This window comes from Poromitra crassiceps (assembly GCF_964638095.1).
Source record: "Poromitra crassiceps genome assembly, chromosome: 23".
Taxonomy (NCBI): Eukaryota; Metazoa; Chordata; class Actinopteri; order Beryciformes; family Melamphaidae; genus Poromitra; species Poromitra crassiceps.
In genome coordinates, this window is record NC_139639.1 from 23,092,969 (window position 1) to 23,116,253 (window position 23,285).

The 23,285-nt window shown below is 43.1% G+C and overlaps 1 protein-coding gene across 1 annotated transcript in view; it reads left to right on the forward strand.

Annotated features, from left to right (window-relative positions):
• The window catches only part of abca4b (ATP-binding cassette, sub-family A (ABC1), member 4b), a gene marked incomplete at both ends in the record, with an annotated part of 48,467 nt that extends 25,182 nt beyond the window's left edge, over positions 1-23,285 (forward strand). Inside the window, 33 exons of the mRNA XM_083659072.1 lie at positions 286-378; positions 828-1,025; positions 1,277-1,454; positions 1,856-1,987; positions 2,352-2,491; positions 2,695-2,832; positions 3,685-3,866; positions 4,528-4,633; positions 5,011-5,216; positions 5,739-5,793; positions 6,049-6,087; positions 7,191-7,363; positions 8,265-8,389; positions 9,040-9,138; positions 9,315-9,596; positions 10,111-10,143; positions 10,278-10,383; positions 10,495-10,569; positions 11,285-11,454; positions 14,310-14,487; positions 14,817-14,932; positions 15,277-15,424; positions 15,879-16,002; positions 16,233-16,362; positions 17,549-17,675; positions 19,133-19,195; positions 19,506-19,612; positions 20,445-20,586; positions 20,956-21,090; positions 21,405-21,508; positions 21,726-21,818; positions 22,078-22,327; positions 23,169-23,285. Coding sequence (XP_083515198.1) covers positions 286-378; positions 828-1,025; positions 1,277-1,454; positions 1,856-1,987; positions 2,352-2,491; positions 2,695-2,832; positions 3,685-3,866; positions 4,528-4,633; positions 5,011-5,216; positions 5,739-5,793; positions 6,049-6,087; positions 7,191-7,363; positions 8,265-8,389; positions 9,040-9,138; positions 9,315-9,596; positions 10,111-10,143; positions 10,278-10,383; positions 10,495-10,569; positions 11,285-11,454; positions 14,310-14,487; positions 14,817-14,932; positions 15,277-15,424; positions 15,879-16,002; positions 16,233-16,362; positions 17,549-17,675; positions 19,133-19,195; positions 19,506-19,612; positions 20,445-20,586; positions 20,956-21,090; positions 21,405-21,508; positions 21,726-21,818; positions 22,078-22,327; positions 23,169-23,285 — 4,364 coding nt within the window. The remainder of the gene's footprint in view (positions 1-285; positions 379-827; positions 1,026-1,276; positions 1,455-1,855; positions 1,988-2,351; positions 2,492-2,694; positions 2,833-3,684; positions 3,867-4,527; positions 4,634-5,010; positions 5,217-5,738; positions 5,794-6,048; positions 6,088-7,190; positions 7,364-8,264; positions 8,390-9,039; positions 9,139-9,314; positions 9,597-10,110; positions 10,144-10,277; positions 10,384-10,494; positions 10,570-11,284; positions 11,455-14,309; positions 14,488-14,816; positions 14,933-15,276; positions 15,425-15,878; positions 16,003-16,232; positions 16,363-17,548; positions 17,676-19,132; positions 19,196-19,505; positions 19,613-20,444; positions 20,587-20,955; positions 21,091-21,404; positions 21,509-21,725; positions 21,819-22,077; positions 22,328-23,168) is intronic.

The window sequence follows — 23,285 nt, forward strand, 5'->3', positions numbered from 1 at the left end:
TGCAAGCGCAGGCACACGTGTTCCACCTACATGCGGATTCACGCTCATTCAGTAACTCAGACTCGGACTCAGACTCAGGTAATGAGGACTCGACACGGACTTGACTCAGACTCGTCTTTAGACTCAGACTTATACTCGGATTCAAACACTGGGGACTCGAGACTCGACTCGGGACTTGTAGTGACTTGACGACAACACTGCTTTCTGCTAATAATAATACGGGCTGTTTATTAGTACTTAGAATGTATTATACTGAAAATGGCATGACACTTCTTCTCCACACAGGGCAGTATGGCATTGGTCGACGATTCTATTTCCCCTTCCAGCCCTCGTACTGGATAAGACCTGCCCCCTCCCAGCCGCACATGGCTGATCAAGGTTAGTGTCACTGGCTCTGGTCTCCCTTTAGCGCAGAGTGCAGACCTGCCGGGGAAACCTGGTTGTAGAAAGTGAATGAGTACAGCTCTCCCATGCTTCAATATATATTCCATAGATACATGTGGGAATGTGGGGTTTAATGGGAGCAAAGAGGGAAAAAACATGATAGCAGCAGGTAAAACATGTCTACTGCTCATAGATTCCCTTCCAAGCCATGCATTTTTAGGGTGCCAGTGAACCAAACATAAATAAGTCGTTTTTATTTTTGAGGTATTAATGATGAGGTATTAATGATGTCAACCATTTCTTCTGTCAACAGACTGTAAAATGGTACCTGTAAAACATAATCATTAACTCTTTTGATGTTTACTGCCAGTAAACTTTTTATTATATATGACACACTAAGACATCCTAACCAGGAGGTGGTTCTACCATGCTGTGCCTTCCAGGTCCTGAGAAACCGGGACCGGAGGAGATGGAGAAGGATATTGAGAGCACACCAGAGACGTACACCTGTAACGGTTCAGGAAGCAGCAAAACCTGCAAGCACCAAGATAAGAGGGACCGGCTGGAGAGAGAGAGGGAGCTGCTGAGACGACAAGAGGAAAAAACAATTCCAGAGGAGGAGTGCAACCGACAAGAAAAAGGTAAAACTGTCAGGGACAATGTAAATTTGATATTATGTTCTATATCAAGTTTTGTGAATCACTGGTTCTCAATCTACCTGATATAGAATATAGCATTTGGCATTTTAGTTTTAAGATGTCCAACAACAGCCTTCTCTTTTGATCTTGAGTGGCCTGACACCCCATATCAACACTCAGGCACTGTAGTAGATGTCCATGACTTAACACTTACTGCGTATATTATATATCCTCCTGCATTCCCCCCCATGCAGGCCAGGTGTTCTTCGAGCCCGACCCGATGGGGCTGGTCATGGGGGTCCGCATCGAGGACCTGGTCAAGGTCTATGATGGACGCTCTCGTCCAGCCGTCAACCGTCTCAACATGACGTTCTACGAAAGCCAGATCACATCCTTCCTGGGGCACAACGGGGCTGGCAAAACCACTACCTTGTAAGCTGAAATCAGATGTATCAATGTCACAATCAAAATAATTGTGAAGTACAATAAATGTTCAGGAAGTAACATCCGTATAGAGAAATCTGTCTGCATGATTGTATCACTCTCAAACTATATAGAGTGTTTCAATTCAAATCACTGCAAAGCTGTTTAGATTGAAGTCAACATTCAAAGGTTTAGATCAAATCATGACCCTGATGAATTGCAGTCTTTAAGATTGGCATCTTGAATTCAGAAAATTCTACAACCTATGGATTCATAGACAATCAGATATTATTACACTAAATTGAATAGCAGTTTTTACAAGACATTTTCATACCTGTGGACCCCACATCGCGCCCCAAACCCAAGCTTGAAAGCCCCTGTGTTATAGCATGTGTTTCTGCTCTCTCCAGGTCCATCCTCACCGGCTTGTACCCCCCTACATCTGGCACAGCCTACATTCATGGACGGGACATCAGGACTGACATGGATATTATCCGTACCTCGATGGGCATGTGTCCTCAGTACAACATCCTCTTCCACCAGTGAGTTTGAGTTCAGCCAACAGAAGTTTACTTTGAATATCCACTGAAAGTCAAACAACACATTTCAGATATACCCCATCATCAGAGACATGTGTGGCATTCTATTCAGCTACACTAACAAATTGGTAAACATTTGCTACATTTGCTTGTTAGTGAAAGACAGATGTAACAGAGGAACCATTCTTCAAAATTCAGAATCAGTTGGGGGTTCGTTCGGTGCTTTGCTAATGATCGCTTCAACAGAAGTTTTTGAGAAAAGAGTTCCACGGGCATTTATATCCTTCATCCATATTTTCCCAGCTTTTTGAGTTATTCAAACCAACAGCCCTCTTCCTGCTCTCTACTGCCCCCTCTTTCTTTCCAGTCTCACGGTGGAAGAGCACATCCTGTTCTATGCCCTGCTGAAGGGCCGCACTCAGGCAGAGGCAGAGAAGGAGGTCGAGGACATGCTGGAGGACCTGGCGCTGCCACACAAGAGAGACGAAGAGGCCCAGAATCTCTCAGGTGTTTCCATTGTGTGTGTGTGAGAGAGAGAGAGAGAGAGAGAGTGACAGAGAGAGAGAGAGGGAGAGAGAGAGAGTGAGAGAGAGAGAGAGAGAGAGAGAGAGAGTGAGAGTGAGGGAGAGAGAGAGAGAGAGAGAACCATAGAGACAAAGGTGTTTCTCATGGTGTTGCCTCTTAACGTCTGTCTCTTACGCACTGTGCAGGCGGGATGCAGAGGAAGCTGTCTGTAGCCATGGCGTTTGTTGGCGCGTCAAAGATCGTGATCCTGGATGAGCCCACCTCGGGGGTGGACCCCTACTCTAGGAGATCCATCTGGGACCTTCTACTGAAGTACCGAGCTGGTAAAGATTTGAGTGCTGCAGGTCCCACTTCTACCTCTGTAGATTCCACCCTCAGTCCACATTGGTCCACATTAGTTCACATTGGACACCTCCAGGTCCACATTTCACCCCTTAATGTCCATATTCTACCCATCCAATTCCACACTTTACCCCTCAAGATCCACATTCTACCTCTCAAGATCTACATTATCCCTTTAGGTCCACATTTACTTTTTTTCATTTACTTTTTTTACATCAGCTATTTTGTGTCTAAAAGGCAGGGACTAACTAGCCTGACTCCGCCAGATGGGGTCATTGTCATTGTCATTGTCATTGTCATTGTTCCACAACACAGGTGCAACCAAAAAATAAATGAGGGCCCAGGCACTGGAACACCTCAATTGATTGGAAGTTATTAAACCATTAATGTTTTAGTTGCACCTGTGTTACTTCCTGCCTTTTAGACAATTCCACCGTCAAATGTCCACATCTCACGCCTAAAGATTCATACTTTTCTGCTATTGTTAAAAATGACAAGCAAATTTCACTCGTACAAGCTCAGTGAGTTATTTTAGATGACGTTGAAGAAACATATTTTGCAGCTTCGCAGCTGTCCTGCGGCACTTGAATTAAGTAGTGAGCTGATCAAAAGGAAAAATTCAGCTAGACTTGATGAACAACAAAGGAAGAAACTGTAATCAGAAAACCAACATAGTTTTTTGCTTACAAAGACTGTTAAAGGCTATGCTAACTCAAACTATGCTAAAAGTTTCTTCAATTATGTTCACCAAGTGTAGGCTGAGTTTGATCTTTTTGTTCAGATGATATGGCAATGAAAATACATTAGAATACAAATCTGATGTCTGACCCCAGGCCGCACAGTGATCCTGTCCACTCACCACATGGACGAGGCTGATCTGTTGAGCGACCGCATCGCCATCATCTCCAAAGGGCAGCTCCACTGCTGCGGCTCACCCCTCTTCCTCAAGAACTGCTTTGGCGTGGGCTTCTACCTCACCCTGGTCCGTCGCATGAGGGACATCAGGAGGAGAGAGGTGAGGCAGAGTGCATCCCCAAAATCAGCCAAAGAACCTGGCAGGGATGCTGCAAGCCCCTACACAGCATATTCCTGCCTTATTTGTCTGTTTATTCTGAATTAGAATCTGTCTGGGCACCTGGGTAGTGCAGTGGTAGATTCCCGAGGGTCGTAGGTTCGTGCACCTTGTTGCCCCCGGCTTGGTCGGGCGTCCACACAGGCACAATTGGCCATGTCTGCGGGTGGAAAGCTGGATTAAGGGTATGTGTCCTGGTCGCTGCACTAGCGCCTCCTCTGGTCGGTCGGGGGCCTGTTCAGGGGGGAGGGGAACTGGGGGGAATTGCGTGATCCTCCCACACGCTCCCTCCTGCCAGTGAAACCCCTCGCTGTCAGGTGAAAATAACTATAACACTCCGCAGATTGGCAGAGGGGGTGGAGCAACGACCAACACAGCAGGGGTATTTGGCCTAGTACAATTGGGGAGAAAATGTCTAGAAACAGCGGAGACAATGCCTGTTCTCATTTGTACATCTCCAGGCTGCTTGTTTCACTGACTGATGTTAGTGTACAGGGCTGTGCATTCACCATTGAGTGGTGCTGGATTTTTGCCATTTCTTTCCCATTTTTCCTGCATTAATTGAATGGTTAATGGTGTCGTGTTTTCTTGCTGTTTGTGTCAGAATGACTGCGACTGTGCCTCCGACTGTGACTGTGCCTGCTCCATCTGCACCAAGTACAAAGATCAGTCTCAGTGCCAGTCCCATCATCCAGACAGAGCTCTGGATGGTAAGTGTGTTTATCTCTTTATTTGCATCCCTGGGAGTGTGTGTGTGGGAGTGTGTGTGTCTGTGCTTGTGCTTGAGTGTGGGTGTTAAAATGCTATTAATGTTAATAATGATATTCTATCACATTTATAACTTAGCGTCGATATTGACTCATGTGCTGTTTCCTTCCAATACTGCCTCAGGAAGAGTTTCTACTGTAAATGCACTGCCATAAAGTGATGCTGACATTAGTTGAAGCACAGATGTACCCATGCAATTTTAAGAACATTATCAACTGCCTATAATCACCTTTCTTGGTTTATGACATTTTGGAACACTTTAGCCCTCTCTCCAGCCTCCACCCTCTCTCACAATGTTGATTTTCTGTCTGGTTCCCAGGAGATGTAGACAACATCACCAACCTGATCCACCACCACGTTCCCGAAGCCACGCTGATCGAGATGATTGGCCAGGAGCTGACTTACCTGCTGCCCAACAAGGGGTTCAAGCACCGGGCCTACGCCAGTCTGTTCAGGGAGCTGGAGGAGACGCTGGCGGACATGGGCCTCAGCAGCTTTGGCATCTCTGACACCTCCCTGGAGGAGGTAGGGAGGTCGCCGTCACCATCTGATGACATCAGTTTGATGGTTTTATGCTGCATCCATATGGGAAAGATAGATAAGTGCCTCCTTGAACATGGCATCAGCTTTCAGGTGGTAAATGTGACTTGTCAACCCAGTGTTTAGTAATGGACCTTGATTTCTCCAACTTTCTGAATTCTGACATCACAAACAAGGGAATACCTGTAGTCAGGTGTAAGGAGGGAATACCTGTAGTCAGGTATAAGGAGGGAATACCTGTAGTCAGGTGTAGGGAATCATGTATTCATTTTGGGCAAACAAACAGTTCAAAAGGAGTTCAAAAGTGCCTCAAATGTGTTGCTTTTGAATCAAGTACCCACAGTGGTTATTCCCATACAGTGTCAATGCAGCATTATTTGCCTGTCCCCATCTGATGACATCATTTCACCCCCCCCCCCCCCCCCCCCCCCAATGTGTATATTCTATCCTTATAAAATGTTAAAGGAATAATGTATTTGTAATGCATGGAAACCTTTTCTTTTCCAGATATTCATAAAGGTCACTGCAGAGGGGGAGGCAGCGAATAATGCCACCACTCCTGGTAAATACCATGACTGATATTCCATAGCCTTTTCCCAGTATGACATCTCTGACCCAGTGCTCTGTTTCTCCATCTTCTCGTTAACCCTTTTGCCCCACACCACCTCCCACTGTGTTATCCCCTAACCCACTTATGTCTTAATAGTAGACCCCTGTTTAGTCTTGGCATGTACTTTGATGATGGTTTGTCCGTTTTAACCATATAGTTTGTTTTTGCCATGTGTCTTGTGTCTCACCTGTGCACCCCCACCTCTAGAACAGTGGATGTTACTGCAAAGGAAAAATGGCAGTCAAGGTCAGAGACTCCAGAGCCACTGGATAAACCTCTGTCAAAATAAAAGCCTAAAAGCCTTAACCAGATTCCACCGGAACTGGGTCAAATAGTATTCATTCTTACCGCTTTTTGAAGTCGCTTCCTTTGTCGCTACCAAGATGGATGGGGTTCATCAAATAAGGACAACTTAGATATCAGAAGGTGTCAATCACAGGAAAGTGTACTGACTGCCAAATGCTTTTCTCTGTTTGTGTAAACTTTGTGTCACTCATCGTCCTATGTGGTAAAGCCCAGCCAAGCTGTTCAAATGACCCAGGTCAGGAATTTAGAGCAGATCCTCTGCTTGTAGTCATGACAGCAGCAAGGAAGCAGCGGGTATGCTGGGTCTTTATTATTTGGTTAAACAGGTTAAACTTTTTGAAAGGATTTTGCTGCTTACATGCTGTTTTCCAGCAAAGTGCTACTTCACATTCATACATCTATTCCCAATCACACCTGAGAGCTGCATAGTACAATTACAAGCCTCTTCTGTTAGCCACTAAACCACTTCTGTTAGCCACTAAACCACTTCTGTTAGCCACTGAACCACTTCTGTTAGCCACTAAACCACTTCTGTTAGCCACTGAAGATGCATTTTGATTGTTTATTTGATTAAAAAAAATGCACACAGTCATTAGGCATGCATTAATTAAAATCATTGAGGATAACACATCAAATTTCCAAAACTTCCAGTGTGCTAATTAAGACAAGGCTATAAAAATCATTGGCTGGTGCAGAGTTGCAGTCCATACCATCTATCTATCTATCTATCTATCTATCTATCTATCTATCTATCTATCTATCTATCTATCTACCTATCTATCTATCTATCTATCTATCTATCTATCTATCTATCTATCTATCTATCTATCTATCTATCTATCTATCTATCTCTATATACCGTACATGTATATATGGTATGGACTGCAACTCTGCAACAGTAGGAGACTACCATACCACTACCATAACTTCTAAGCTGCCGCTGCCCCCCTGCCTCAGTTGTAGCTGGCCCAAATGTTTTAGCCTTTAGAGACATTTGATGTCATAATAATGTCTGCTGTCTGCTTGTTCACTGATGACCACAGAGCCTAAGGAGGGGCTACAAGCTAACGGCGGGGCCCATGGTGCCTCAGACAGCAGTGCAGGAAGGGGCTCCAGGCAGGTGAAGGGAGTCAGACTGATCCTGAAGCAGTTTCACGCCCTGCTGGTGAAAAGGCTCCACCACGCCACACGCAGCAGCAAAGACTTCCTGGCACAGGTACTGGACCAGGACCACAGCTGAGGGTTGGAGGAATGGAGCAATGAGATGGATGGATGTTTGGGTTATAAGGCTGAGATGATGGTGTGAATGGTGGTTGGATGTAGAAAGCTGTGTCCCTCTGGTGCTCCTCAGTTTGGGGATCCAGTAGTAGGTTTTTCAAAATAGTCTTGCAAATACTTCTTATCTTTATTTTAACTCAGATTAGTGGGTTTTAACTAGGGCTGGGCGACAAAATCAAATATCACAATATTTTTGACCAAATACCTCGATATAGATATTGCAACAATATTGTATGGATGTCTATTGGGGTTTTCACAAGATATTTACACCATGAGATATTTGAGAAATAATCATCAGTAATGTGAATATAATGACTAAGTGAAGGCAAATAGGCTAATAGAACAGCTACAGTCTGGTAAGTTCAGAAAATGACATCACTTACGGTAATGCAGCCTTTAAAACTAGGAAAAGACAACACTTATGCCATATCACGATATTACGATATCCAAAATCTAAGGCAATATCTCGTCTTATATCACGATATTGATATAATATAGATATATTACCCAGCCATAGTAGTACCTGATTTACCTGATGCTTTGTGAATTGTGCAATTTAGTGCACTACTCCAAGACGGAAAAAACAAACAAACAAAAAACGCAAATAAGTATTTCCATAATACATTATTTTACCCAAGTCTGGTAAATTGATGAATGGGTAGATGCACATGTTCGATGCAGATGTACAGTATGTTGACTTAGATTATGTTACACCAATGAAAATCCACTCCTTGGTGAGCCTTGAGTCAAGAGTGCAAACTTGCTTTATATCATTGACTTTATGTTAGACCACCATGTGGAAGGGTGTTATGATTTCCTTATGTCTTGTGGGTTTCCAGATTGTTCTACCTGCCAGTTTTGTCCTGGTCGCCCTGGTCTTCACCCTGATAGTCCCTCCATTTGGAGAGTACCCCAGTCTGACTCTGAGTCCCTGGATGTATGGACAGCAGTTCACCTTCTTCAGGTCAGGACCTCAAGGCAAACAATACATGGCTTGTGAACATGCTTGTTGCTTTGCTTTATTAGTGATACAGTCCAAAATGGTGTAGTGGTTAAAGGAGAATTTTGGTATTTTTCAACCTGGACCCTAATTTTGGCCCAAAATGATCACTGTAAACACCATATAGGAATGATTCGGGACCAAGCTTTTTGATCAGTATAAGCGGTTGATCACTATATCGCGGTTGATCCACTATATATATAATTAAGTAATTTGAACAGAATCTTTTGAAATTGGCGCAGTATTGACCAAGATCGCAGCCGCTTTGCCCGGATGCCCCTCCTGCCTCTGTTCCAGCATGTTGTGTGGCTATATCTAGCTCAATTCTGCATCCATTTAATCAAATTCGGCACTGATCAGTATACATTAAAAAAATATTAAAATAAGATCCAGGTTGAAAAATAGAGAAATTCTTCTTTAAGAGCCACTGCAAATGGATGACCCATTTAACCAAAGTAGTAACAGACACTAGCTTTAGATAAACCTATCTGACAAGTATTACAAAAGCATTCATTCGGGTATTTGGGAAATTGGCGGTGTAGATTTGGCTTGTTTTCCTTTAGTCAGTTTCTTCATCCTGCTTTACTTCCTGTCATTCTCTCCTCTTCATTAAGTAATGAGCAACCATATGACCTCAAGATGAAGCGCTTCACAGAGCGCCTGTTACACCGGCCGGGCCTGGGGACACGCTGCATGGAAGGAGAGCCACTAGGGTGAGTATGCTTAGATACGATTAGATCATGGGATCACTATACAAGTTCATCTTACACTTGGTATGCAACAATGACACTGACATTAATGTAATAATGAATTAATCTAGTAATAATGTAATGTAATAATAGTGATTTCAACCCTTTGCATGTGCATTCTCCCCCTAATCTCCACCCAGAATGCAGTGCGGGAACAGCACCTCAGAGTGGGATTACCCCGACTTGTCCCCTGTGGTCAACAACATCCTGCTGAGTCCCGCATGGCACCCCCAAAACCCCTCCCCTTCCTGCGAGTGCAGCACCGAGAAGAAGCTGACCATGATGCCCATCTGTCCAGCCGGAGCTGGGGGCTCGCCCCCCCGCCAGCGGACGGAGGCCACGGGAGACACCATGCTGGATCTGACGGACAGGAACATCTCCGACTACCTGGTCAAAACCTACCCCACTCTCATCAGAACAAGGTATAGATTAGATGTACTTTATTGTCCACAAGGGGAATTTATTTTGTTCAGCTCAGTGTCATACAAACAAACAAACAAGACAATGTATAAAATAAGTGGATAAGATCACAGGAGGGGAAAAAAAGACAACAGTAAAAGACCACAGTAAAAGACCGCATATAGATCTAAAAGTTCTTCTGTTTCTGGGGATTCCGGGCTTCTATTTAGTTCACAAATGATGATAGCACAAATTGAGATGAAATGCAAACTGCGTGGGTGAGAGAAAGAAACCTCAAGAGTCTTTGATAAATATGACTCACTCCAATATGATGCTGCAAACAAAATACATAATTACGTGTCGGGATAAAATGAAATAGCTCTGGGAAAGCGAGGAACATTTTCTTCACAAGGCTCATAAAAATGCATTAACCACACTTTGATTGTCCTGTAATTCATTCTGTTTAGCCACCTCATTTAATACATTTATTCTAACCAGCTCTGTTTATTCAAACTACTTTTGAATTTTAATTCACAGCTTGAAGAGCAAATACTGGGTGAATGAACAAAGGTAATAATAATTTTGCTCCTTACTGCCCTAAGGAAAATATCTTTACCCATCAGTCATATAGTTTGTCTCCCTCTACTGGAGATAGTAAGCTATACAACTGTGGGGTAGTGAGTGTAAATGTTTTCCATCCTCAGATATGGAGGTCTGTCAGTAGGAGGACAGCTTCCCATCCTGGACGTAGCGCCCCAAAACATCCAGAATGTTTTCTACCAGCTGGGACAGATGCTCAACATCACAGGGGTACGACTCACTAGTTTCATATAAAAGAGGTTTTGCTAATAGTATCATTACAGGTGTGAGAATAGTGTGAAATACATCCAGTCAGTTCATAATGACTATTGTCTCTCACAGGGTTACTATTCTGCACTTGCACTGAAGGAGATTGGTCCTTTCCTACGATACATGGAAAGTGAATTCAATGTAAAGGTAAGTATAGGATGGACTGTTATGCACCTCTATGCTTTGTTTTCAGATATTTAGGTGATAGATGGGTGGGTTTTGCTTATTTTATTTACTGTCTATGTCTATAGTTTTGCCACAATCCAATGACAGTAAAGTATTGGAGTGTCAATCTATCTGACTTATCCAAATTTAGTAAACTCCACCCACATGGTGCGCCACACAGGATAAAACAAACACACTTTGCTGTTTATGCTTTTAAAAAGTTTAGTCTCTTGAAGGTCTCCGACTGAAATGTCAAAATTTTTATGTAATGCTGTGTTGCGCCGGATTGTTCTCATGCTGTTGTCAACGCAGTTTTCCATATAGAGCTTGCAGAGTTGAAGTCACGCATTGCTCTCTCGCATTGCTCTATTCACAAGCATGGCGCTCCTCCTGCAGTTCTCAGCATAGGGTATTCAACAAACATGGCGTCAACTCTGCAAGCTCTATAGCAGCAGGAGCCATGATTGATGGGTGTTGATGCTTTGTCTAATTAACAGATTTGCTACACAGTTTACAGTTCAATGTTGTTGTTTTTTGTTTTAGTACAAACCTTAAACAAAGGGTTAACACAAAATCACCCTATCCTTAATCCTTATATCATAGATCAGTGATGGGCAAAACTGTAGACTATTTAGTAAGTCAGACGGTTGCTACAGTAGATGTAGTGTGTTGCATTAACTGCTCTTCACTCTCTCAGGTATGGTATAACAACAAAGGCTGGCACGCCATGGTGGCCTTCATGAACGTGGCCAATAATGCCATTCTGCGGGCCTTCCTCCCCCGCCATGCCAAACCGGTAGAGTATGGCATCACCGCCATCAACCACCCTCTCAACCTCACCAAGGAGCAGCTGTCTGAGGTCACTGTGTGAGTGTTACGCCTTTATAATGACTAGACTCCTACGCATTTTGGTGTCGCGTCAGGCTGTTCTCTGGGTTTACTGCTGCATGGACGAGAATATTTGTTGGATTTATTTTTATTTGTATGCATTTTATGCAAACACTAGTTTTTCTATCATGAAAAACACAAAGAAAATTATTAAATTAGTTAAATATGCAAAACCTTGATGATTTTTGGAAACCAGAGTTTTAGGTTTTATACTATTTTTTATTCTCTTAATTTGGAGAAATTCCCCTGGGAGGCACTTGTGCAAATTACCCACACAGTTTTATTCATGGCCATAAAATGTGTTTATGTGACAACCCTCCCACTCTCCTGGCCCTGTCTTGCAGGAGCCTGTGGTTAGGGTCGTTAAGCTGATTGGGTGCACCTAGGTCCGGTGTTACAGTAGCTTTAAAAGCCTTCAGACCATTCAGTCTCTCTCCCTCCTCACTGATGCACCTTTTGTTCTGTTCTTTTGTTTAATATAGTTTGTGTTGTCTAGTTATTTTCCCTTAGTTTCAGTTAATAAATTACTATTTATAACTTTTACTTTGATGTATGACTCCCTTTTGTTACTAACTCCCCAGTAACTAGTAAGGGATTACAATTTCCAAATCAGTAATTATATTACAGTTACTAATCCTTAAGTAACTTTGACTACATTCACACAGCAAACCTTAGTGCTCAATTCTGATTTCTTGCTCAGATCTGATTTTTTGTGTGGCTGCTCACACAGACTTTTTTTTAAGTTTCCAATATCAGATTCCAGTGTGAACAGGTCACACCCCTGAAGTGACCCGCATGCGCAGAAGAACAATAACGTCACACGCAGGCAGCACACTGCTGTTCTATGTAAACCCGGAAGAAGACAGCAGTAAACATGGTGGGCAGCTGAAGTCGGTGTTGTTTACGGTTTAATTTAAAAGTTATTGTGCAGTGGAAGCCAGCGAATACGGGAGCAGATGATAGCGAGGAGGAGGAGAAAGAGAGCCAACATTTTAATGATGGCTTTCTGTGGAGCAATAGCTGTTACTTCTGTACAGAGAAGTTTGTGGATGTTTGCACACAAGTGTCACCCAAAATACTTATGAGGTCTAACACCTCACTGTCCCTCCACTGATTAGCTCTGTTGCAGCTGTCCTCCATGTCTGTAATCACAATCTGTCTGCCTGGCCCTCCCGCCAGCGCAGAATAGTGACAAATGTCGCTCTGGTTCGACGTAAAAGTCACATAGAAGTCTGATGCGGGCCACATGCCTGTTCACATTCCAAAAAATCTGATTGGAATCAGATTTTTTCTCACATTTGAAAGTAGCCCAGGTCGGATTTAAAAAAGTCACATTCCATGTGACTGTTCACACAGTCATGGAAAAAACTGATCTGAGTCACTTAGGGGGAAAAATATCACTAAAATGAAGTGTGGAGATTGTTCTCTGTATGCTGGGGGCGGTTGGTCTGCTTAATTGTCCACTTGCAGACTTAACCACTGGCATATCTTTATTTATAAGGCTATTCTCTGTCTGCTTCCTTTTTATCTACGGAGCTACATCACCCCAAGAAGTATGGGAAACTACTCTCTTCACTCCCAGGACATTTACCTATTAACTATCCCTAAAGTCCAGACTGAACTGGGGACGGTGGCTCAGTGGTTAACACTGTTGCCTCACAGCAAGAAGGTCCCGGGTTCGAACCCCGGTCCGTCCCAGGTCCTTTCTGTGTGGAGTTTGCATGTTCTCCCCGTGTCCGTGTGGGTTTTCTCTGGGTGCTCCGGTTTCCTCCCACCATCAAAAGACATGTATGTTAGGGTTAATACTCCTGTCAGTGCCCCTGACCAAGGTACTGGCAAAAGAACTGGAGTTGGTCCCTGGGCGCTGCACAGTGGCTGCCCACTGCTCCTAGTTCTAGGAAGGTTCCTAGTAGAGGATGGGTCAAATGCAGAGGATGAATTTCCCCAAGGGGATAAATAAAGGATAACTTAACTTAACTTAAAATTAAGGCCATTGCGGTTTGACTGATTGGTGATTGTTGACTCCTCCTGGATAGTGATGCACAGGACAACAGATTTGGCAACTGTAACATTATCACATACCTATCACATAGGTAGGAACACCTTTTACATAGTTTTTGATCCTGGGTTTTCCCAGAGCCGAGCCGTATAATAGAAGAGTTGCGACATCTCCATTCACTCCAATGGACCAGTTTTTTTTACCTCACAAAAGTTCCGGAAGTAAGGTTCTGGACTAAGCAGCGCTGTCGAGTTGCAGCAAAATTAACCATTTGTGATGTACTTTGAAAGGGTCAGACATTTAAAGAATCAAATTGTATATTATCAGCTTTATTTTAGCATTCAAACATAGCGTGAACCCCCTTCCTGGCTATTCATTGGTTACATGAGTCACGCATTTTGGACCTCCGCTGGTGCCACTCTCTTACTAGATTGCTCTGGGTTTTCCTGTTGGTGTTCCCTGCATAGTTACATCATTCAATTAGTTCCACCACTCAATGTTTATTTATTTATAAGGACAACACGCATTAATCAACATTTGTGTAAATGTGCTAGTGTTAGCCAGCTGGCCAATTTCCAACTGCAGTCCTTCTGGAAAGATGTTAAGAAAGATACAAAGTCAATAAAACCTACAAAGTCAATAAAAATGTACAGACAAGACAACCAGACTCAATAAAGACAACACAAGTCATGCAGAGCAAAAGGAAACAGCTAAATATCAGTACAATAAAACAGCTACAACATATACCATTACAGCACCTATAGCCAGGCAAGTAGTAACATGAGCCTGATGACCAACTTGCCCAGAATTGACATCCATACTTTCTTCTCCTCAGGTTGACCACTTCAGTAGACGCTGTGGTGGCCATCTGCGTCATCTTTGCCATGTCCTTCATCCCAGCCAGCTTTGTCCTCTACCTGATCCAGGAGCGCGTGACCAAGGCCAAGCACCTGCAGTTTGTCAGCGGGGTCAGTCCAGTGGTCTACTGGCTGGCCAACTTCTTCTGGGACCTGGTGGGTGAAGCAGGAAGTGGAGTCCATGATGATAAAACCTTTATTCTCACTGATTTCTTGGATATAACAAGCTTTCTTTTTATGATGACAGATTTCCAGGTTTTGAATATTTATATTCCTCGTTGTAGTCACACTATCTCCAATTATTGTCTTAATTAAAGACCTTCAGTATGGACATCACCTCCCTCTTGAGACATGCTATTATCCCATACTGCCTTTGTTTACATAATGATATACTGTCATTATTATTTTTTTTACTCTTAAATTGTTTGAGCATTTGATGTGAGGATGTTACACTTAACCATTTGAACGTTGTCTCTTCCCTGTAGATGAACTACTCTCTCAGCACCGCGATGGTGGTTGGTATTTTCATGGCTTTTGACAAAAAGTGTTACACATCTCCAACCAACCTTCCAGCACTGATAGCACTGCTCCTGTTATACGGGTAAGGCTTTGTTTGGTGGAATTTACTTCTGATTTAATTTGCACTTGTAAAAATGATAAAACGGCAAAAAGAAAAGAAAGGGAGCTCAGATTTCTGCAGGTGAGATAATGAGATAAGAAAACCCAAAGGGCCTTATTAAAGCGTATCACCTCAAAAGAAACAAATTTGCAACTGAATGAGACAACAGAGACTCAACAAGGGGCGAAACTTTCTAAAACAAAATGCATAAATTACAAGCCGGGGAGATAAAATAAATTTAAATGTACTTGTTGTAGAAAATTATGCTGACTGTTGGAAGTTGTGTATATTCCCCTGAACTTTCCTCTCGCTCTCCTACCTTCCAGCTGGTCAGTGACGCCCATGATGTATCCCATGTCCTACATCTTCAACATCCCCAGCACGGCCTACGTCTCTCTGTCCTGCATCAACCTCTTCATAGGCATCAACAGCAGCGCCATCACCTTCATCCTGGAGCTGTTTGAAAACAATCGGGTAAGGGCAATATAGACGCTACACATTCTGTGAAGGTTTAGTTTAGCTTATTTGAAACTCATTAAAAATACATGCAACACAAGACATGCATCTTAAAAAACATCAAAGGGTATCACAATAAAGTCAAAGACTTGTTTTCAAAGTAAAGTGAAAAATTCCACCTTTTAACTCGCAGTAAAGGCACTTCAAACAAAATTTGTGGACATAAAAGAATTCTCCCCCAAAGATAGGAAGCAGAGCACTGCAAAAACAGCAAACTTGTTATTATCTCAAGCTTATTGTATTTGTATATAATGTACACGTGTATGTGAATCTTTAAACAGTGCTGTATCATTACTGCACTTTAATACAATTCTTTGCTAATTGTAAATTGTGCGTGCATGCGTGTCCGTGTGTGTGTGTGTGTGTGTGTGTGTGTGTGTGTGTGTGTGTGTGTGTGTGTGTGTTTTACCAGTCTCTGCTGACATTTAATGAGTGGTTGAAGAAAGGCCTGCTGGTGTTCCCACACTTCTGCCTGGGCCGGGGCCTGATAGACATGGCCATGAACCAGGCTGTCACTGACGTATATGCCAGGTTTGGTAAGTGCCATCCTGTAGTACTGTACTAATACTGTAGTACTGTCATTCTGAAGCATTTCTGATGATCACATTCCACATGTTCCTGAGCAATATAGGAATCAGCATCTATTATTTTTTTTATTTTTTTAATGTATCACGTCTTGTTAGGTTTTCTTTTTCCTGACTGGGGAAAAAAAAACAGTTAATTGTCATCCATCACTGTACAGACTGTGTCTCTGCTGTACTTCCAGGTGAGGCGTACACAATGGATCCGTTCCGATGGGACTTTGTGGGGAAAAATGTTGCTTTCATGGCTGTGGAAGGTTTTGTCTTCTTTATTCTAAATCTTCTGATCCAGTACCGCTTCTTCCTGGACCACTGGTAAGGGCCTGGCTAACATACATGTACACATACGCATACACATACACTTAATAAAGTAGCATTTCAGTTTTTACACCAGTGGCTGTCAATCCTCAAGTCCACAGAGGGCCAGGGAGTCTGCAGATTAAACAGCAGATCATCTGACTAATTAACACACTTTCAATCAGAGAAGAAGAACTAATTAGTGAAACGAGCTGCTGCTGTGTTGATTTGAATAAAAAAACAGAATATTCTTGGACCTACGTGGGCCGTGATTAAGTCACAGTGTAGCCTACTAAACATGTCTCAAAGCGATATGAGAGGAAACATTTATTTGTTGCACTCGTTGTTTTGTCGAATGAAGTACTCAAAGAAGAGGAAAAAAGGTTCAGAGATGATTATGTAATATCTCGGGCGATATTTGGCCCTTTAGTACCAGATATGGCAAATCATGGAGGTTCCTCCGTGACAACAGCTACATGAAAAAAGTTTTAAACCCTGCAATGAAATTTGGTTTTCTTTATGCACTTTAGTTATTCATTTAATTGTTCAATAATGTTTTTCATGAATTAATTCCTCATTTAAAGTCAGTAGTGTATTCCAGACTTTACCCTGCCACTGAATAGGTGAGGTGGGTCAACCAGTTTCAAAGCTAACGCTAAAAAATAACACCCAGGTGTTGAAGTAAGCGGTGCAGGTTTGCGCAGGTCGAACCCTATACTCCCTCCTCTCTGGCATGGTGTGTGCATGTGCATGGCGTGTGCGTGTGCATGTGCGTGTGCATGTGCGTGTGTGTTTCACCCATGTTTTCACCCAGAGCCGCGACACTTTCTGTCTCCGCTGTGCTCTCGGTGAACTGCCCAAATCTCACAAGAAAAATCATGGAAACACACGTCACTAAAGCTGCCTTCACATGAATTTTTGGCATGAAAATGGTTACATTAAAAAATTATGAATATTAATTGGCAGGAAACATTTACTTATTGGTATAGCTTAAATACAAAACCATCGGTATCAGCATTGACTTTCAAAAACCTGTTTTGGTCGGACCCAAAGATGATAATGTGTGCCGGGCCCTCATATTGTTTTCGTGGCAGGGCAGAGAGGAGAGGCCTGTAGAGAGTTCAGTATTTAGTACACACTTTGATACTAAAACAAGTGGGATTCTTTTACAAAGGGTTGTGAATTCTTCTCTTGCTCCCCTCAGGTTATCAGACTTCAGGCACTCTTCGTCTCCGGTCAAAGATGAAGACCACGATGTGGCGGAGGAGAGGCAGAGGATTTACAATGGAGGGAGCAAGTCAGACATCTTGCAGATCAGAGACCTCTCCAAGGTACGGCCACTGTCTGTTACTTTACATGTCTACTGTACCTCCTGCCAATTCCAAAGTCTAGAATTTAAAATTATTTGTTATTTTATGTGATGTTTTTGTTGCATTTGCCTGATTTATTCCTTTGTAGCTGTGTATCTCTGGGCGGGGAGGAACTTGAACTGGTGTCTGAGTTCAAATACCTCGGGGTAATGTTAGACTCTACCCTAACTTTCAAAAAACATGTAAAAAAGGTTGCTAACACAATTAAGTTCAACCTTCAAAACTTTAAACAAATCAGACCTTATCTGACAGTAGGGGCCGCCAAATCTTATCTCCAATGTATGATACTATCACATATTGAGTACTGCTTCACAAACTGGTCTTGCACAGGAGTAACGATCCTCAAACCCATTGAACAGTTATATAAAAGTGCACTGAAGGTTTTTGACAGAAAACCCTACTCATATCACCACTGTAACATCCTCAGTAAGTATCATTTTCTAAGTTTTGTCAACTTTAAAGTTTTTAAACAGGTTGGTATTGTCTATAAGACCTTACATGGACTTTGCCCGCCCCCCCTGAGGGAATTCATAAAACGGAAGCCTGACACAGGACTCAACACTCGGGCTTTCGCCAGAGGGGACTGTGTAGTACCACACCGGACAACTGCCTTCGGCAAAAACACCCTCTCAGTCCAGGGCTGCCAAATCTGGAATTCGCTACCTCAAACTATAAGAAACTGTCTGTCATTCCCATCTTTCAAACACAACGTAAAAAAATTGATTTTAAATAGCCAAATCTGCGACCATGTGTAAATTGTACTGTAGTGCTCTTGTTTTGCTTGCTCTGTTATGCTCTTGTTTTTGTTTTGTCTTGTCTTATTAACCTAGTTTAGTTCACTTTGGTTTACTTTAGTTTCTGATCCGTTTTGGTTTTGTTATTGCTCATGTTGTTTTTTTGTATTGTTCTGTTTAGTTCTGTCCTGGTGCTGCCTCTGTCGTTTTTCTGTCTCTCTGTGGGGACTACGGATGTAATTTAGCATTCTTGCTAACTCCGGCTTATTTACGTTGCCTTGTGTAATGTTCATGAATATGCACTGTCCCGTCCAAATAAACAAATAAAGTAAAGTATATAAACATAATTATGCAACTGACATTTTCAATTCTACAAAATAGTACAGTAGGTAGAAGTGTATGAAAGGTATGAAAAGCGTATGAATTTCAATGTTATGAGGGTGTGCAAAAAGGTTTTGAAAAATATAAAAAGTATTTATGTAGTCTCAAATAAGTGGTAAAAAATATCAATATAATTGCAATATAAAAACGGAAGAATATGAGACTGCGAAGAAAAGCAAGGTGAACACAACTTACCTTTTATCGTTTATCTTATTGATTCTCAGTTCTTATTACTCTATTTCTCTATGAAGTAACTGTTGCAAATAAAGTTGGCTGTTATTGTCCCCCTGCCTCTCTGCACAGACTTATGTGAGCAGGAAGAGGGCAGCTGTGGACCGGATTTGTGTGGGCGTCCCTGCGGGAGAGGTAAAGTCACTGAGTGCATTCTAAATGCCAGCTACAACTCTGCTTTCATTTTCCATATTCAACTTCTTCCTTTTTGTGTTTAGCTCAAGTCAACTTCATGTTTACACTCTTTGTGTTCAATTTCTGCATTAATATTGTGATAATAATTATTCATACACACAGAGCCATTTGTAATCAGGAAATTAAGCTCCATAAATATCTTCAAATAAGGCCTTAACTGGGATATTACTAGCTATTATCACCCCACACCATATTGTTTCAGCAGAATGTGTCCTCATAAAGAGCCATGAGCATCTTTTTGTCCCGTTAGTGCTTTGGTCTCCTGGGAGTGAATGGCGCAGGAAAGACGACCACCTTCAAAATGTTGACTGGTGACACGGACGTCAGCTCAGGAGAGGCGACTGTGGCCGGTTACAGGTACAGAAAGATGACGAAAGAAATATATTTTGGAGACTTTTGAGTCCCAGGCCTCTAGAACACACACTCAACACACCAAGATATGATTTTTCGTTTATAATATTGTCATCCATAAGTGGGCTGTAGCTCACCCAGATAAACATAATGCATGTGGTGCAGAAGGTTGTTGGTTCACTCCCTGCATCAGGCTCTGGCTTCAGAAATGTTCACATGATAAGCTGCTGGCTGTAAGATACCAGCAGTGATGCTTCTTTATCATCAGTATTTTGAACACTGATAGAAATAAGCTGATTAAGGAGACTGGACAGTTCCTGGCTCTAACTCAATGAGATAAACAGCTGCTTGGTGTGTACTTCTTCACTGGTTCAAATCCCACCTGTCTCACTCTTTACGCTTTCAAATCAGATGCCAAAGCCGACAGTCTAAATGTGTTTTGTGTTGTTCTACGCCTGGCGGCCGCACACGCTGCATGCAGCATAAAGATTGATTTACTCAATGTGGGTAAAAGTTCAGCAGTCTGTGGTTTCCTCTCTCATAATCCCCTGCTCATATCTCTGTGGAAGTCGGGGGGGAGATGCGCCAATGCGGACGCCTCGAGTGTCTCACTGAAAATGCCTCCTTATGACCACAGTTCCATTAGCATGCGCCATGGTAAAAAAACAAAAACAAAAAACAAATAAAAGAAAAGAAGAAAAAAGGTCAATATATCGGCAAAGAGATATATCAGTCAAACCCTATTAAAAAGAATGTAACGTTATTCCTACCATACATTGTGCTCTGTCACCTCTCTGTCAAACCGCTGCTGAGTGGCACCTTGTGGCTTGTTTCTCAGCATCCTGACAGAGATTCTGGACGTGCACCAGAACATGGGCTACTGCCCACAGTTTGATGCCATTGACGAGCTGCTAACAGGCCGGGAGCATCTCTACCTGTACGCCCGTCTCAGAGGAGTACCCGAGTCTGAGATCCCCCGAGTGAGTAGGACTCTGGCTTCGTTACACCTAGTCTACCTTACACCTAGTCTACCTTACACCTAGTCTACCTTACACCTAGTCTACCTTACACCTAACACAAACACCTAACACAAACTCATTCTTTCATTCTGTTGTCCAATTAAATTACTGGGTGGCTGAGCCCTAGATCTAGAGGTCAATACTCATATTGTTCAACCAGCTGTACATGTTTTCTTTTTGCTACTATGTTGCTGATTGTTTTTCAGTTTATTTATTTTTTGCTCCTTTTATTTTATGGCACTTTGATGGTACTTTTTTATTTTTATGGTACTGTGAAACACTTCTGATCGAAGCGTCCACCAAATGGTATATATCCGCTCTCCCCTCTAGGTGGCAGAGTGGGGCATCCAGAAGCTGGGACTTTCAGAGTATGCTGGCCGCTGTGCAGGAACCTACAGCGGAGGAAACAAGCGCAAACTCTCCACAGCCATCGCTATGATTGGTTGTCCAGCACTGGTGCTGCTGGTGAGTTAGCCAGTGGCAATGCCATACTCCTACATGGGCCCATTGATTGGGTTTTGGGGTTTTATGCAGGGATTTGTCAATTAAATGGTGTACGGATCCAGATGGGAAGCCATATGGGGGCAGTCAGGCCTGGCCGCAAATGTTTTACACATTGGCAGGAAATGGCACAGTTCAATTCAGATTGGCATAAATGTGAAATATTTGCCATATGCTGACGGAGATAAGGATTTGGTCTCTGTTCATATGGAATTATGAGCTTTCATATGGGATTATGGGTTTAGGGACTCAGGTTTGGTGCCTGTATGTGTGTTCAGGATGAGCCGACCACGGGAATGGACCCGCACTCTCGCCGCTTCCTGTGGAACGCCATCATGAGCGTGATCCAGGACGGGAGGGCCGTGGTGCTCACATCACACAGGTTCAACACTGACATGACTTTACGACTTCATGCCACACACGTCTGCCACAGCAGCTGGCCAAACACGCTCACTTCTCTGCCAAGAATGCATTCATTGTCTCACGGCCAATTTGCTTGATTTTACTATAGCGATGCATGAAACTATGATGAATTACCCACAGACATTAAATAGCAGTGTTAAAAATCAAGATTGATTATTGTGTTTGTTTTCTACTAGTATGGAGGAGTGTGAGGCCCTCTGCACTCGACTGGCCATCATGGTCAATGGAACCTTCAAGTGTCTGGGTACCATCCAGCATCTCAAATACAAGTATGATTTTTTATATTATAGGCTTGTACAATACTAATATCATGATAACAAACCATTACAATACTTGCAGGGGGGGCACTTCTGTCTACTTTTCCACCAAGGAGTAACTACTAAAAATACATGTAAAAGTACTGGGACTTGGATATAAATTATAAGAACATGGCGAGGTAGCGAACAAAGTCACATTTGATTTCACTGTGACGTTAAGATTCCCTTAAAAGTGTCTCACGCTTTGTCCCCGTCTCCCTCCCTTGCCCAGGTTCGGTGACGGCTACGTCGTGACCATGAAAATCAAGGCAGCTAAAGCGGGGGCGTCGCCGGACCTGCGCCCCGCCGAGGCCTTCATGGAGAGCAGCTTCGCCGGCTGCGTGCAGAGGGAGAGGCACTACAACACGCTGCAGTACGAGATCGCCTCCTCCTCCCTCGCCAGGATCTTCCAGCTGGTGGTGGCCAATAAGGAGAGGCTCAGCATCGAGGACTACTCCGTTTCCCAGACAACACTAGACCAGGTAGGGAGGGAGCGCGAGCACGAGAGGGGAGGGAGTCCAAATGGAGCGCGAGAACAAGAGGGGAGGGAGTCCAAATCCACAGCGGAAAGGCTTCAGGTTGTTTGCCGAGTGGATTCAAATGTTAAGGGAATTAGTCTTGAGGACATTGGTGCAGAAACAATTGTCGATTATACCCACGTTAACTGACACATTGAGATATGAAATTCTAAATATGAAATCTTAATTAAATCTAAAGCCGTTGCTTAAACACAGCTGTTTTACTCTGTTCTAATCAACATTCTTAGCATTGTTATAGATATCCAGCATTATATCAGTCTACATTTGCACATATTGTAGACAGATAATGCTGGAAATAAGTCAATTAAATTATGACTATGAATTCATCTGACCAGTAGGAATTGCGACACCATTGACAGTGAGTCTCATCCTACAGTCTCTAACCCACCACAAAAACATACTTACACAGTATATTCTTTATAAATTATATAAAGTATATACTTATATTATTGTCCCTCCTATTATTGTCCCTCATCTGTGAGGGACTCGGAGTAGAGCCGCTGCACCTTTGAGTAGAAAAGTAATCTGGTAAGGATGCCGCCTGGTCGCCTCCCTAGGGAGGTGTTCCAGGCACGTCCAGCTGGGAGGAGACCACGGGGCAGACCGAGGGCTAGGTGGAGAGATTATATCTCCACGCTGGCCTGGGAACGCCTCGGGATCCCCCAGTCAGCGCTGGCTAATGTGGCCAGGGAAAGGGACATTTCCCGATCCCGGATAAGCGGGTTGATATCGTCCCTTGATGTAGATCAGTTTACTGTATCGGTATTTGTTTTTTTTTGTGCAGGTGTTTGTCAACTTTGCCAAGCAGCAGTCAGGAGAGGACGAGCGCGGCACGTTGCATCGACGGGCCGCTGGCGGACGCAAAGAAACCAAGATAGCGCCAGCCAAGAGGCACAAATGA